A 13,456-nucleotide genomic window follows, 5' to 3' on the forward strand; every position below is an offset into this window, starting at 1 on the left:
AGCCAGTGACCAAAGACTACTGGAGGGACACAGCAGTAGGTTGTGCCTAATCTGTAAGTGTCAGTACAGTATTTTCAGCACGTGTCTCTGAGTGACTCAAACCTTTTGTTTTTGGAACCACCCTGGTATTATATTACCAAGAGTTTTCTTATTATGTATTCAAGCCATGTGCAGTATGTGATTACTTTATGTCTCTCAAAAATGCTTCTTGCTGAACAGTGGCGTAGCTACAGGGCCATAGGCCTTAAAGAAAATTTTACACTGGACATTTGCAACATAATACAGACTAACCACAACTGTTTGTGAGAAAGCCATATAACCAGAGGAATAGGAATGGTTTGGTTATTATTACCAGAGCAGGATCATCCACCAGGCAATCTAGGCAGGTGATTGGGGCCTAGTGGGGGTTATGGAGCCCACCTGCCACATTATTTGACCTCTCTTCACTTCAGCTTACCAAGAGGACCACAAAGGGTCCCTACATCTACTACCTTGCTTAGATACCCATTACATATTCATTAATCTGTGATTACTTACAATTCAAAACACATATAGAGGTGATTATTACATCTACAACACCAATAAAGAGGTCATACAGAAACTGGAGGGGGCCTCTAATGTCCAGGGGCTCTCATGCTGTGGTAACCTCTGCATCCCCTATTGCTATGCCACGTTTGATTAATGTGTAATATCAGTATGTGTCAATGTTAGTGTAGTAATTTTATTTGCTGCTTGCATTTTTCCATCACCCTTTAAATACACTAATAAACACAGATGGTGTTGGTCCCTGCATTTATTTGTATAAAGCCCCCTGCAATGTTGTGTACATGAAGACTCAGACTGGAAGGTTCACCACAGTGAGACATTACACTCTAGCACACTGTTGTGGGAGCATCAAGGTGCTGGCACTGACTAACCAGTGTGGTGATTGGCAAACGTTTCTTCATTGGTCCTGGGGGAACGCTGCTTCTGCAGTGGAGAGAGTGGGGTCTGATCACAAACTGTACTGCGAGTATAAGCTGCAGTAATGCCAGTGCTGGCCTTGCACATCATACGCATGTACAGTACACCCTGAGTAATCACATGGGGCATCAGCTGAATTTTATGGTAATGTACCGGGCTGGTTCACACGGGCGTTTTTGTGGCGTTTAACGCGGCATTTAAGGTGCAGCGTTTTTTGGGATCTACTGCCATCCCATGCAAGTGAATGGGAGCGTTTTAGAGCTGGCTTTTGCAGGCTTTCATGAAAGCCTGGCGGTAGATCCCGGCGTTGCGTCTAGTTTCGAAAGCAACATGTTGCTCTCAGAGGCGGTAAACAGGGCCGGCCCGCTCATGAGGCGGGGTGAAACTTTTGCCTCAGGCGGCAAAATTCCAGGGGCGGCACCCGCCCGTCCGTGGGTGCGGGGAGCCGGCCGCCGAGCTGGAGGGGTAGCTGGCAGGACGGGGGTATTGGGCCTAGCGGCGGGGAGGGGGGTCGGACCCCCCCCTCCCTCGCCTGGGTCCCCCGTCCTCCGCTCCCCTCCAGCCTTAAATACAAGCAGCCGCTATGTGTAAGAGGCACAGGCGGGTAGGACTCACCTCTTCCTCGTTCCAAGCGTGCGCTCCACTGACGTCACTTCCTGCAGCGTTGCAGGAGGTCTGGGCAAATTTTTTTTTTTGCCTCAGGCGGCAAATAGTCTAGGGCCGGCCCTGGCGGTAAACACCAGCGAACAATAGCAGAGACCAGAACTGCTAGCCTTGAACGCTTCCCAAAAGCCTTCAAAAGCTAGCGGCTAAACGCTGGTGTTTAAACGCCGGTGTGTCAACGTGACGCCAAACGAAAGCTCGGCAGAAGCCTGTGTGAACCAGCTTCAGCCAAAACACCAAGAAAATGCGGACTGATCATCCATCATTTCCACACTTCCAGTTACTGTAGGGGAGCTACTAACAATAGATGAGTTTGGTTATTTTGCATTGGAGAACCACCTGCTCACCGACCTTTTGTGGTGAAACCCTTTTTTTTGTAGCACATTAGGCTTGTCTTAATTTTTCAACCTGTGCACAGCCACGTGTATGAACTTTTTTTTTTTTTTTTTATACTTTTGTATACTGCCCTTTTGCTAAGGTCTGGGCAATTGGAAACGCGTCAACACAAATGACTGCTAAACACACACAAAAGACTGGTTAACTCGACAGCGGATTAAGTGATAAATAGATAAGAGGCGACAGTGGCCTTGTGGTGTCCCCATCTGCTGGTCCCCGGCGCGTGCAGCTCTCGTGCCGTGTCCTCTCCATCGGAGCAGCTCATACAAGGCATAAAGCTACTGTCACACCAGGGTACCTCTACTACAAGTCACATCATTATCCAGCATGCTGGGATTAATAAATTCTACTACAGCTTGAAGGTTACAGATGATCTGTTTCTCTTTTCTTTAGACCTAAATTGTCTTATCTGAAAAAAAAGAAAGAGGAAAGTGTGCTGATTATTCTGCAGACCTTCCCAGAGTACAGATTCCAGGATAGAAAAGAAGCTCAGGAATAGAGTCTGGAACTCCATAGTTGCCTGTAAACTGAAAAGGAAAGGTTATTACATAAAGAACAAAACGATGAGTGTCAGAGTGATAAACGATTACAACTATTTTAGAAAAAGTGAAAAATTCGCAAGATGATGCAAGTACAAGTTACGAAGGAGGAGAAAGATATAGGAATAAAGGGGGAGAGGGGAACAATAAGTTTGGAGTGGATGGAACAAGAATGTGTGTGTGAGCACTGGGGGGGGGGGGATGTCTGTCTTACTGATATTGGTGAAGAAGAACTTTGGGTGAGGGTCTTGAACATGGAACTGTGCGGGGTCAGCGCCTGTTTCTGCAGATCCCCTCCCCCACTCACTAAATCCCTGGGAAAATATTTCCTGCCACTTCTCATACAGAGGGGCCAGACTGGCTGCTGCACAGATGGTCTTCAGACGCTTTGTATCCTCTTTCTAAGAAAACAAAAGAAGAATCGTTATAATGTAAATACAACATTAAACATATTTCTTGACAAGGAGAGTAGCTACAATGGAAGCCGGGGCTGGCACGCTCCACACTGGCTGCTGGGGGAGGGGACGGGCTCTCAGGAGGATAGTGTGGGCTGGGGAAAGGGAAGGGGGTGTCAGACAATAATGGATATTAATAGGGGGGGGGGGGGGGGGGGGGTGAGGGGACGCGTGCTGCAAACTCCCACTTTGCATATGACCGTTACTCGTCCCCAGGCTGCTTCCAGTTTAGCCAGTTTGAAACTGCTCTGTTACCTCCTGCCAGCCAATCAGAAAGCAGTTCTGTCTTACTACAACCTGTTGCGGTGGCCAACACCAATTCCTCCCTCATCATTATAGCAGGATTTAAACTATGCTGCTGCAGCCAATCAGCAGAGGTCTTCCATTTTTCACGGCATTGGATTGTATAATATATTCTATAGTATCAGCTCTGTTGTCTTGTCTGTCCCCTTTATTCCAGGACGTGTAACCCCCCCCCCCCCTTCCCTGAGACGCTGTGGCTGCATGACAACTACCACTGTGCCATGCAGCAAAACCATCTATGAAACTAGGGCCTTTGCCTGTGTTCCTTCAGGGCTGTGCACACCCACCGCACTTGTAAAAACCCCGATTAGGAGCAGCAACTCTAGATCAGTGGCGTAGCTAAGGAGCTGTGGGCCCCGATGCAAGTTTTACAATCCCCCCCCCCCCCCCCCCCCCCAAGCACGCTATACATAACAATTGATATGGCGTACCAAACCCTGCCAATGGCAACTACACTGTCAGAGGTGAAAAAATGGGATGGGGAACAGTTTGTTAATGATAATCACTTCTATAGATACTTTGAATAGTGGTAATTATGAGCACAGGAGCAATATAGAGCTAATACTGGTCCAAGGGCCCGATGTGGTCGCTACCTCTGCAACCCCTATTGCTACTGGGATCAGTGAATAAAGGCGCACAGTGCCTATGCATAGAAATGGCGCCGCATTAAAAAGATACGCTTATCGCTATTTATCGTTAGTACTGCATAATAATGGCGCACAGGGAAAAAAGAAGAAAAACGGCACACACTAACGTTATTTATCAATAGTGGCACACACTAACGTTATTTATCAATAGTGGCACACACTAACGTTATTTATCAATAGTGGCACACACTAACGTTATTTATCAATAGCGCCCTACATAAGCCAAACTGCAGAAGTTATTTAACTGCAAAATGATGAATGGATTTAATGTAACACTGTCAAGGTTAGGGTTAGGCACTGGGGGGGTCTTAAGGTTAGGCACCACCAGGGGGGTCTTAGGGTTAGGCACCACCAGGGGGGTGGTTAGGGTTAGGCACCACCAGGGGGGTGGTTAGGGTTAGGCACCACCAGGGGGGTCTTAGGGTTAGGCACCACCAGGGGGGTGGTTAGGGTTAGGCACCACCAGGGGGGTGGTTAGGGTTAGGCACCACTGGGGGAGGGTCTTAGGGTTAGGCACCACCAGGGGGGTCTTAGGGTTAGGCACCACCAGGGGGGTGGTTAGGGTTAGGCACCACCAGGGGGGTGGTTAGGGTTAGGCACCACTGGGGGAGGGTCTTAGGGTTAGGCACCACCAGGGGGTGGTTAGGGTTAGGCACCACCAGGGGGGTGGTTAGGGTTAGGCACCACCAGGGGGGTGGTTAGGGTTAGGCAACACCAGGGGGGTGGTTAGGGTTAGGCACCACCAGGGGGGTCTTAGGGTTAGGCACCACCAGGGGGTTTAGGGGTTAGGGATAGGTACAGAGAGGGTTCTGTGTGTTAACGCTAAATAACAATAAGGCTTTAACTCTAAATAACAATAAGGCTTTAACGCTAAATAACAATAAGGCTTTAACGTTAAATAGCGATAAGCGGCAAACGGATTAGCGGCAACACTGTGCGCCATTATTCACAGGCGCCATTTTCAGATGGATGCATTGCTACTACCCTGCTCTAGATTTTGTCTCAAATGTTGTCAGTTATTTTGTCTCAAATGTTGTCAGTTATTTTGTCAGTGTCTTTTAGCAGAATGGGAACTAATAAAGCTGAATTTGAGTTAATGATGTAAATTAGGCGCAAATAAATGCAAAGAGGACTTGTCTGTACTATTTGCTCCCGTCTAGCGCTGAGTCCGTTTAGTGGTTCCTGTGCGCTGATAAAGCTAAATGACCATCCTTGGTGGGCAAAAAACTGCTATCTTGCCTTGGGCCATTTCTGGGTCAGTAGTAGTACTAGCAAAGGTCAGTACTTCGGGAGAAGCCGGTCACAGAGTACAGAGGCGTATGTAACCAGCACCTCTGCGCAGGGACACTAGACTGAGGGAATGTCGCTGTCACTTCTCTGGCTGCACCATCTGTTGGGAATTTCCGACGCGTGCAGCGCACGAGCCGCCTGTATGTCATTAGAGTCGGTGAGCAGATATGGAGGTCACAAGACGTGCAGGGTTATAGAGCAGTAACATGCCATTATTCAACCTATCCCCGATTCCTCAGTGATAAATGCCCTGAATGTGATAACAATGTATTCTAAAAGATCGTAAACATTTTCAATCCAAATACATTTAACTGAAATGATGTGAAATATTATTGAAATAATAATTCAGAAAAAGCATGTAAAGGCCGGGAATGTCATGTACAACACAGGGTTGTAAACCGAAGCAAGCATTTTTTTCTTTCCTGTCCAACTTCCTGGAACATAAATCTGGTTGCTGGTTGCTGTTATCCCATCAGTCCTTCCAGTCTCGAATAAGCAGGCATTGCTACATGGATATAAGGGGCCCAATGCCCTACAGACCTGACACTAGTGTTGGGCGAACAGTGTTCGCCACTGTTCGGGTTCTGCAGAACATCACCCTGTTCGGGTGATGTTCGAGTTCGGCCGAACACCTGACGGTGCTCGGCCAAACCGTTCGGCCATATGGCCGAACTAAGAGCGCATGGCCGAACGTTCCCCGAACGTTCGGCTAGCGCTGTGATTGGCCGAACGGGTCACGTGGTTCGGACCCGAACGCGCTCTGATTGGCCGAACTGTCACGTGGTTCGGGTAAATAAATACCCGAACCACGTCATATCTCCGCCATTTGTCTGTGGGTTTAGCTTTGGGTAGGCAGGCAGGGTAGTTCGCGCTCCAGCCACGCTAGCCAGGGTCCCCCCCAGTCATTGTGTGTCGCTGCTGGGAATAGTAGTACACCGCTCGCTCAGCATTCTGTTTACTGCCACTCTGTGTACCTCGCTCAGCCACACTATATAGCATTCTGTTTACTGCCACTCTGTGTCTGCTGGGAATAGTAGTACACCGCTTGCACAGCCACACTATATAGCATTCTGTTTACTGCCACTCTGTGTACCTCGCTCAGCCACACTATATAGCATTCTGTTTACTGCCACTCTGTGTCTGCTGGGAATAGTGGTACACCGCTCGCTCAGCCACACTATATAGCATTCTGTTCACTGTTCTGTGTCTGCTTGGAATAGTGGTACACCGCTCGTTCAGCCACACTATATAGCATTCTGTGTACTGTTCTGTGTCTGCTGGGAACAGTAGTACACCGCTCGTTCAGCCACACTATATAGCATTCTGTGTACTGTTCTGTGTCTGCTGGGAACAGTAGTACACCGCTCGCTCAGCCACACTATATAGCATTCTGTTCACTGTTCTGTGTCTGCTGGGAATAGTGGTACACCGCTCGCTCAGCCACACTATATAGCATTCTGTTCACTGTTCTGTGTCTGCTGGGAATAGTGGTACACCGCTCGCTCAGCCACACTATATAGCATTCTGTTTACTGTTCTGTGTCTGCTGGGAATAGTGGTACACCGCTCGCTCATCCACACTATATAGCATTCTGTTCACTGTTCTGTGTCTGCTGGGAATAGTGGTACACCGCTCGCTCAGCCACACTATATAGCATTCTGTTCACTGTTCTGTGTCTGCTGGGAATAGTGGTACACCGCTCGCTCAGCCACACTATATAGCATTCTGTTTACTGCCACTCTGTGTACCTCGCTCAGCCACACTATATAGCATTGCGTACTCTGCCAGTCAGTGTGTATATTGCTGGGATCAGTAATACTCCACTCACCGTCAACCACTATATGAGCTCAACATGAGTTCCCCAGAGACCTCCGCTGTGAGCAGCACTCCCAACAACAGCAACAGCCAACGCCCCACGCAAGCTATAACATCCACCCCAGCAGCCAGTGGTCAGCAGCAGCCCTCCCCGGAGGAGAACGTTGTGTCCATCAGTCCGTCGCCAGAGCGATTAATGAGGGCTGCCATTGAGGAGATGATGGGGCCTGATGTGGAGGAGGAGGTCTGGCTCAGGCCAGCATCCCAAGTTAATGTTGAGGACGATGAGGGGTCTGTGTCTGGGGATGTTGGGGTGGCAGAGGTGGTGGGTGGGTCAGACTCAGGAGAAGAGTTGTATGATGAGGATGATGATCGGGACCATCTGTATGTGCCTCAGAGTCCGACCCCGGAAAACATGTTGTATCGTGTGTTTAGGTACTAAAATCTGCGTTCCCTCCCAGTAGTGTTGGGCGAACAGTGTTTGCCACTGTTTGGGTTCTGCAGAACATCACCCTGTTCGGGGTGACTATATAGCAGACTATATAGCATTGTGTTTAATGCCACTCTGTGTACACGGCTCAGCCACACTATATAGCATTGTGTTTACTTCCACTCTGTGTCTGCTGGGAACAGTAGTACACCGCTCACCCGCCACTGTATAGCATTGTGCTCTGTGTCACTGCTGACAATAGTGGTACACCGCTCACCCACCACTGTATAGCATTTCTGTACTGCCACTGTACTGCTGCCAGTCAGCGTGTACTTTAAGGATAAGTGAAATGAGGAAGAAATCCGGTGAAAGAGGGAGGGGCAAGGGAAGAGGTGTTTCCCCTGACGGTTCACGTACAGGCCACAGGGGAGCACCCAAGAAAACCCACTCAATACTGCCCATGTTGTCCAGGACAACAACCCTCACAGATCCAAAAGAACAGGACCAGATAATTACTTGGATGACCTCTCAAGCGTCCAGCAGTGGGTTAAGCAGCACCAGCACATCACGCACGAGGTCCGAGTCCTCAGCCAGTTAAAGTCTGGGCTTTCTTTGAAGACTGCACTGAGGATGTTACCATGGCGATTTGCAAGGTGTGCAAGACCCGCCTGAGCAGGGGGAAAAGTATTAACAACCTCTCCACCACCAGCATGAGCCGCCACATTCTATCCAAACATCCCACTCTGTGGGCAAACGCGGCAGGACAGGGTACCACCAGCAACACTGCCTCCCTTGGGTTCACCAGACTCACCACCAGACCCGCCTCAGCAGCAGCAGTAGCCCAGCCATTGCGTGGTTCACAACATTCACAAACATCAGACGATGCTGACACTGTCACTTTCCGGACTAGTGCTCTTGAGGTCTCCCAGTGTTCATCAAACACAACAACCAACAGCCCTTCGGTGTGCAGCGCTACGGTTGAGTTGTCTGTTTCTGAGATGTTTGAGCACAAGAGGAAATTGCCAGCAAATGACCCCCGGGCCGTGGCAGTAACAGCCAGCCAGCATAGCCAAGCTTCTGGCCTGCGAAATGCTGCCATATCGAGTGGTGGAGACAAACAGCTTCAAGGGCATGATGTCAGTGGCCATCCCACGTTACGTGGTTCCCAGCCGCTACCACTTTGCGCGCTCTGCAGTGCCTGAGTTGCATGAGCACGTGGTCAGCTAAATAACCCGAAGCTTGAAGAATGCCGTTGCCTGCAAGGTTCACCTCACCACTGACACCTGGACGAGTGCGTTCGGCCAGGGTCGATACATCTCCCTTACCGCGCACTGGGTGAACCTTGTGGAGCCTGGCAGCGATTCCTCACCTGCTACGGCGCGGGTGTTGCCCACGCCGCAAACAGCTGGATAACAACAGCAGCACCTACCTCTCTGACTCCTTCTCCTCCAACGCATCTCAAAGCTGTACCTCATCCGGAAATGCTAACCCAGCACCAGCAGCAGTAGGATCGTGGAAGCAGTGCAGCACAGCTGTTGGCATGCGTCAGCAAGCGTTGCTGAAGCTGATCTGCCTTGGGGATAAGCAGCACACAGGGGAGGAAATTTGGAGGGGAATAAAGGAACAGACGGATTTGTGGCTGGCACCGCTGGACCTGAAACCGGGCATGAAGCTAGACACCTGGCACGAACTGGCAATGTACGCAATAGAGGTGCTGGCTTGCCCGGCAGCCAGCGTTATGTCGGAACGCTGTTTCAGTGCTGCCGGAGGCATCATCACAGATCGGCGTATCCGCCTCTCCACAGAAAATGCAGACCGTCTGACTCAAATTAAAATGAATCAATCCTGGATTGGAAACGACTACGCAACACTCCTGGACCCCAACCAAGTAACATGACCGATGAACATCTGGGATGGTTTAGCGTTTCCGGTCCCTGTTTATTGAACCTCTCATCTGTATTACATTTATGACTGCATGGCGGCAAAAAGCATTGCTGCTATATCCGCACGCTTTTTGTCCTCATGCAAGGCCTGGGTTGTTGTGTCTCACAAAGCGTGGCCTTCTCCTCCTGCGCCTCCTCCTGTTCCATCACGTGTGCTGCTGCTGCTGCTGGGTTACCGTTGCCGCGTGGTCCCTGTTTATTGAACCTCTTATCTTTATTACATTTATGACTACATGGCGGTACAAAGCATGCTATCCGCACGCTTTTTGTCCTCATGCAAGGCCTGGGTTGTTGTGTCTCACAAAGCGTGGCCTTCTCCTCCTGCGCCTCCTCCTGTTCCATCACGTGTGCTGCTGCTGCTGCTGCTGCTGCTGGGTTACCGTTGCCGCGTGGTCCCTGTTTATTGAACCTCTTATCTTTATTACATTTATGACTACATGGCGGTACAAAGCATGCTATCCGCACGCTTTTTGTCCTCATGCAAGGCCTGGGTTGTTGTGTCTCACAAAGCGTGGCCTTCTCCTCCTGCGCCTCCTCCTGTTCCATCACGTGTGCTGCTGCTGCTGCTGGGTTACCGTTGCCGCGTGGTCACTGTTTATTGAACCTCTTATCTTTATTACATTTATGACTACATGGCGGTACAAAGCATGCTATCCGCACGCTTTTTGTCCTCATGCAAGGCCTGGGTTGTTGTGTCTCACAAAGCGTGGCCTTCTCCTCCTGCGCCTCCTCCTGTTCCATCACGTGTGCTGCTGCTGCTGCTGCTGCTGGGTTAGCGTTGCCGCGTGGTCCCTGTTTATTGAACCTCTTATCTTTATTACATTTATGACTACATGGCGGTACAAAGCATGCTATCCGCACGCTTTTTGTCCTCATGCAAGGCCTGGGTTGTTGTGTCTCACAAAGCGTGGCCTTCTCCTCCTGCGCCTCCTCCTGTTCCATCACGTGTGCTGCTGCTGCTGCTGGGTTAGCGTTGCCGCGTGGTCCCTGTTTATTGAACCTCTTATCTTTATTACATTTATGACTACATGGCGGTACAAAGCATGCTATCCGCACGCTTTTTGTCCTCATGCAAGGCCTGGGTTGTTGTGTCTCACAAAGCGTGGCCTTCTCCTCCTGCGCCTCCTCCTGTTCCATCACGTGTGCTGCTGCTGGGTTAGCGTTGCCGCGTGGTCCCTGTTTATTGAACCACTTATCTTTATTACATTTATGACTGCATGGTGGTACAAAGCATGCTATCCGCACGCTTCTTGTCCTCATGCAAGGCCTGGGTTGTTGTGTCTCAAAGCGTGGCCTTCTCCTCCTGCGCCACCCTCCTCCTGTTCCATCACGTGTGCTGCTGCTGGGTTAGCATTACGGTCCCTTTTCCTGGAACCTCTTATATGTATTACATTTATGACTGCATGCCGACAAAAAGCATGTTACCTGTGCAAAGAAAACAGACATTTCCCGCATTTAAAAGACAGTTTTCCCTTTGAAACTTTAAAATCGATTTTCTCAAAAACTATAAGCTCTTTTTGCTAAATTTTTTTTTCCTCTTGTACCCCACTCCCAAGGTGCACATACCCTGTAAATTTGGGGTATGTAGCATATAAGGAGGCTTTACAAAGCACAAAAGTTCGGGTCCCCATTGACTTCCATTATGTTCGGAGTTCGGGTCGAACACCCGAACATCGCGGCCATGTTCGGCCTGTTCGGCCCGAACCCGAACATCTAGATGTTCGCCCAACACTACCTGACACATCCACTAGGCAACAGCCGAGCATCCTGTACTGTCTCTATAATATGGAGGGGGGGAGCATGAACAATAGACTCAACTGTCCATTGTCCGGTATATGGGATCTGGACCACCTCTTTGGAGCTGGAGGATTCTTGGATTAACGTTAGAATCTCTGACCTGACTCGGCAAAGAACAGTCTACACACAGTAGACTAAACTCCCTGCCCGAGGCATCCTATAATGACCACCTCTGACAAGAATGTACAATGGCTGATTGACTTGGCTAAGCACTGGCTGAAGAAGACATTGTTCTGCCTACTCTGCTTTCTTTCGTTGCTCTGTGGTCCAGTCCCGATGCTCATGTGGCCATTGCAGTGCAGTGAACACAGGTTAGCATGGGCAGCACTCTGACTCATCTCCAACTGTAAAACTTCCTAAGCTGGGCAGCCCTGTGTGTTCTACTGTCTTTGTCTTACAGGAAACCTGCAGTGAGAGGAATTCAGAGGCTGCCACTTTCATTCTCTGATAAACAATGCCAGTTGCCTGACTGTTGTGCTGATGGTCTGCCTCTATACTTTCAAGTGTGAGATGGCAGGTAATGCAGCATTTATACTTACCTGGGACTTGACTAGCCCCATCTGGTCTGTGGGCTCCCTCCATCCTCCCAGCCAACATTTTCCAGTGGTAGCCTTTGCTATTTTGGCAAGTCCCTAACAGTCCTGCTTTCCTGCCCATGCATGGCATGTGCAACTAGCTGAATTAGCGGAGGTGACTACAGCATAACATATGGGGCAACACTGGATGAAGCCCCAGATAAGTAGAAATGCTGCAGTACCGACATCTCTGGTTTCCTTTAAGTCACTGACCCAAAATGAGTATACAGATCAAATACTCTAACGCTGGTCTGACTCTGCTGGCTGCATGCTTGTTGCAGGCATGTGACTCAAAAATCACTAAAGCTCAGCGTGACAGCCAGGCAACTGGCATTGATAACAATGAAATGGGGATGGCAACCTTCACATTTATCTCTCTTCGGGTTCCCTTTAAGCCTTGTATACACATACAAGGACTGTCACCAGGAAAAAATCAGATCTCCATCCCTCCGGAAAGTGTAGGGGTGAGGCTGTACATACATATTGCTAGCCCCTAGGCTAGCGATTTGTTCTTCCGCTTTGCAGAGGAAGGGCCAAGACACCGGTGCACAAGAGTAAGGCACAAAGCAAGCAAAGTGAGTAGAACAACAATGCCCTTGGCCAAGTTGAGTTGCTGGTTTGGAGGTTGCTCTACACACACTAGTTTCTCCCTAGAGGCGATCTTTATCGGTCTTCTTGGCGGAGATTAATGTGTGTTCATATAGCTGAAGGCAGCAGACTCAAAAGCCTGTAATGCATTTCTATGGGCTGGTTCACATTTATGTTTTTATATCATTTTGTGCCTGTTGCATATACAGCTCAGGACGAGCTGACTAGTATAATATTTCAGACAGCAGACTGTGCCATGACTCTGTGGACCTGCAAAGAACCCCAGAGCGGTATAGAGAGTACGGCTTCATCTGCTGCCTTATCTATCTCACCCTTGACAGGTCCTGCGAGTTCACACAGTGTAGCGAGTAAACTCAACGGAAATGTTGCTTTTATGTATTCTTTTTAACGGTTTCCAACAGTAAATATAACTACCATAATTTAACAGTTGTCTTTTACCAGTTGTCTCTTTTTTTTTTCTTTTACTATAGGGAACACCTACACAACAGTTGGATGATTGCAGATACGAGATCGCACCTGGATTGCAGTTATAGTATTATAGTAAACAATAACACAAACACACTGATGCAGTTTGGTTTGGTATCAGGAGAGTAAAGATGAGGTTGACAATTTCTAAAGCTAAATATTCGACGCCTTTTGAACAACTAATACGTTTTTATAAGTAATAACTATACAGGACAAAGCAGCGGAAGTTGGAAAGCTGAGATAGGCTAGACAGGCAATTTGTAACATAACTGGGAACATAACAAAGTGAATCCTTTGAGGTAGCGGGCCGGGTAGAGAGTCGAGTGGAGTAGTACTCAAGAATAAGCACTGAATAAGCACTTTCAGCACCTGCTGGGGGAAGACAGCGATCGCTCAACTTTCAATTCAGCTCGCTGTTTCGGACTAGTATTATGCGGTAGCCTCACTGGAGTTATTTATATACTATGACTGATCTGGATATATTATTTGTTATTGAGGGAATGAGACCTCTGAAGTCAGACTCTATCTACGACTGCATGCGGTGTTCATGTTGTCCTTTGTTAACT

General features: G+C 48.9%; 1 protein-coding gene across 1 annotated transcript in view; it reads right to left on the reverse strand.

Annotated features, from left to right (window-relative positions):
• Positions 1-11,801, reverse strand: part of LOC137522126 (claudin-16-like) — a 57,768-nt gene extending 45,967 nt beyond the window's left edge. Inside the window, exons 1-2 of the mRNA XM_068242156.1 lie at positions 11,781-11,801; positions 2,776-2,962 (exon numbers count right to left, since the gene is read on the reverse strand). Of these exons, the coding sequence (XP_068098257.1) occupies positions 2,776-2,962; positions 11,781-11,801 (208 nt within the window). The remainder of the gene's footprint in view (positions 1-2,775; positions 2,963-11,780) is intronic.
• Between the last annotated feature and the right edge of the window lie 1,655 nt (positions 11,802-13,456).

This window comes from Hyperolius riggenbachi, chromosome 6 (genome assembly GCF_040937935.1).
Source record: "Hyperolius riggenbachi isolate aHypRig1 chromosome 6, aHypRig1.pri, whole genome shotgun sequence".
NCBI lineage: Eukaryota > Metazoa > Chordata > Amphibia > Anura > Hyperoliidae > Hyperolius > Hyperolius riggenbachi.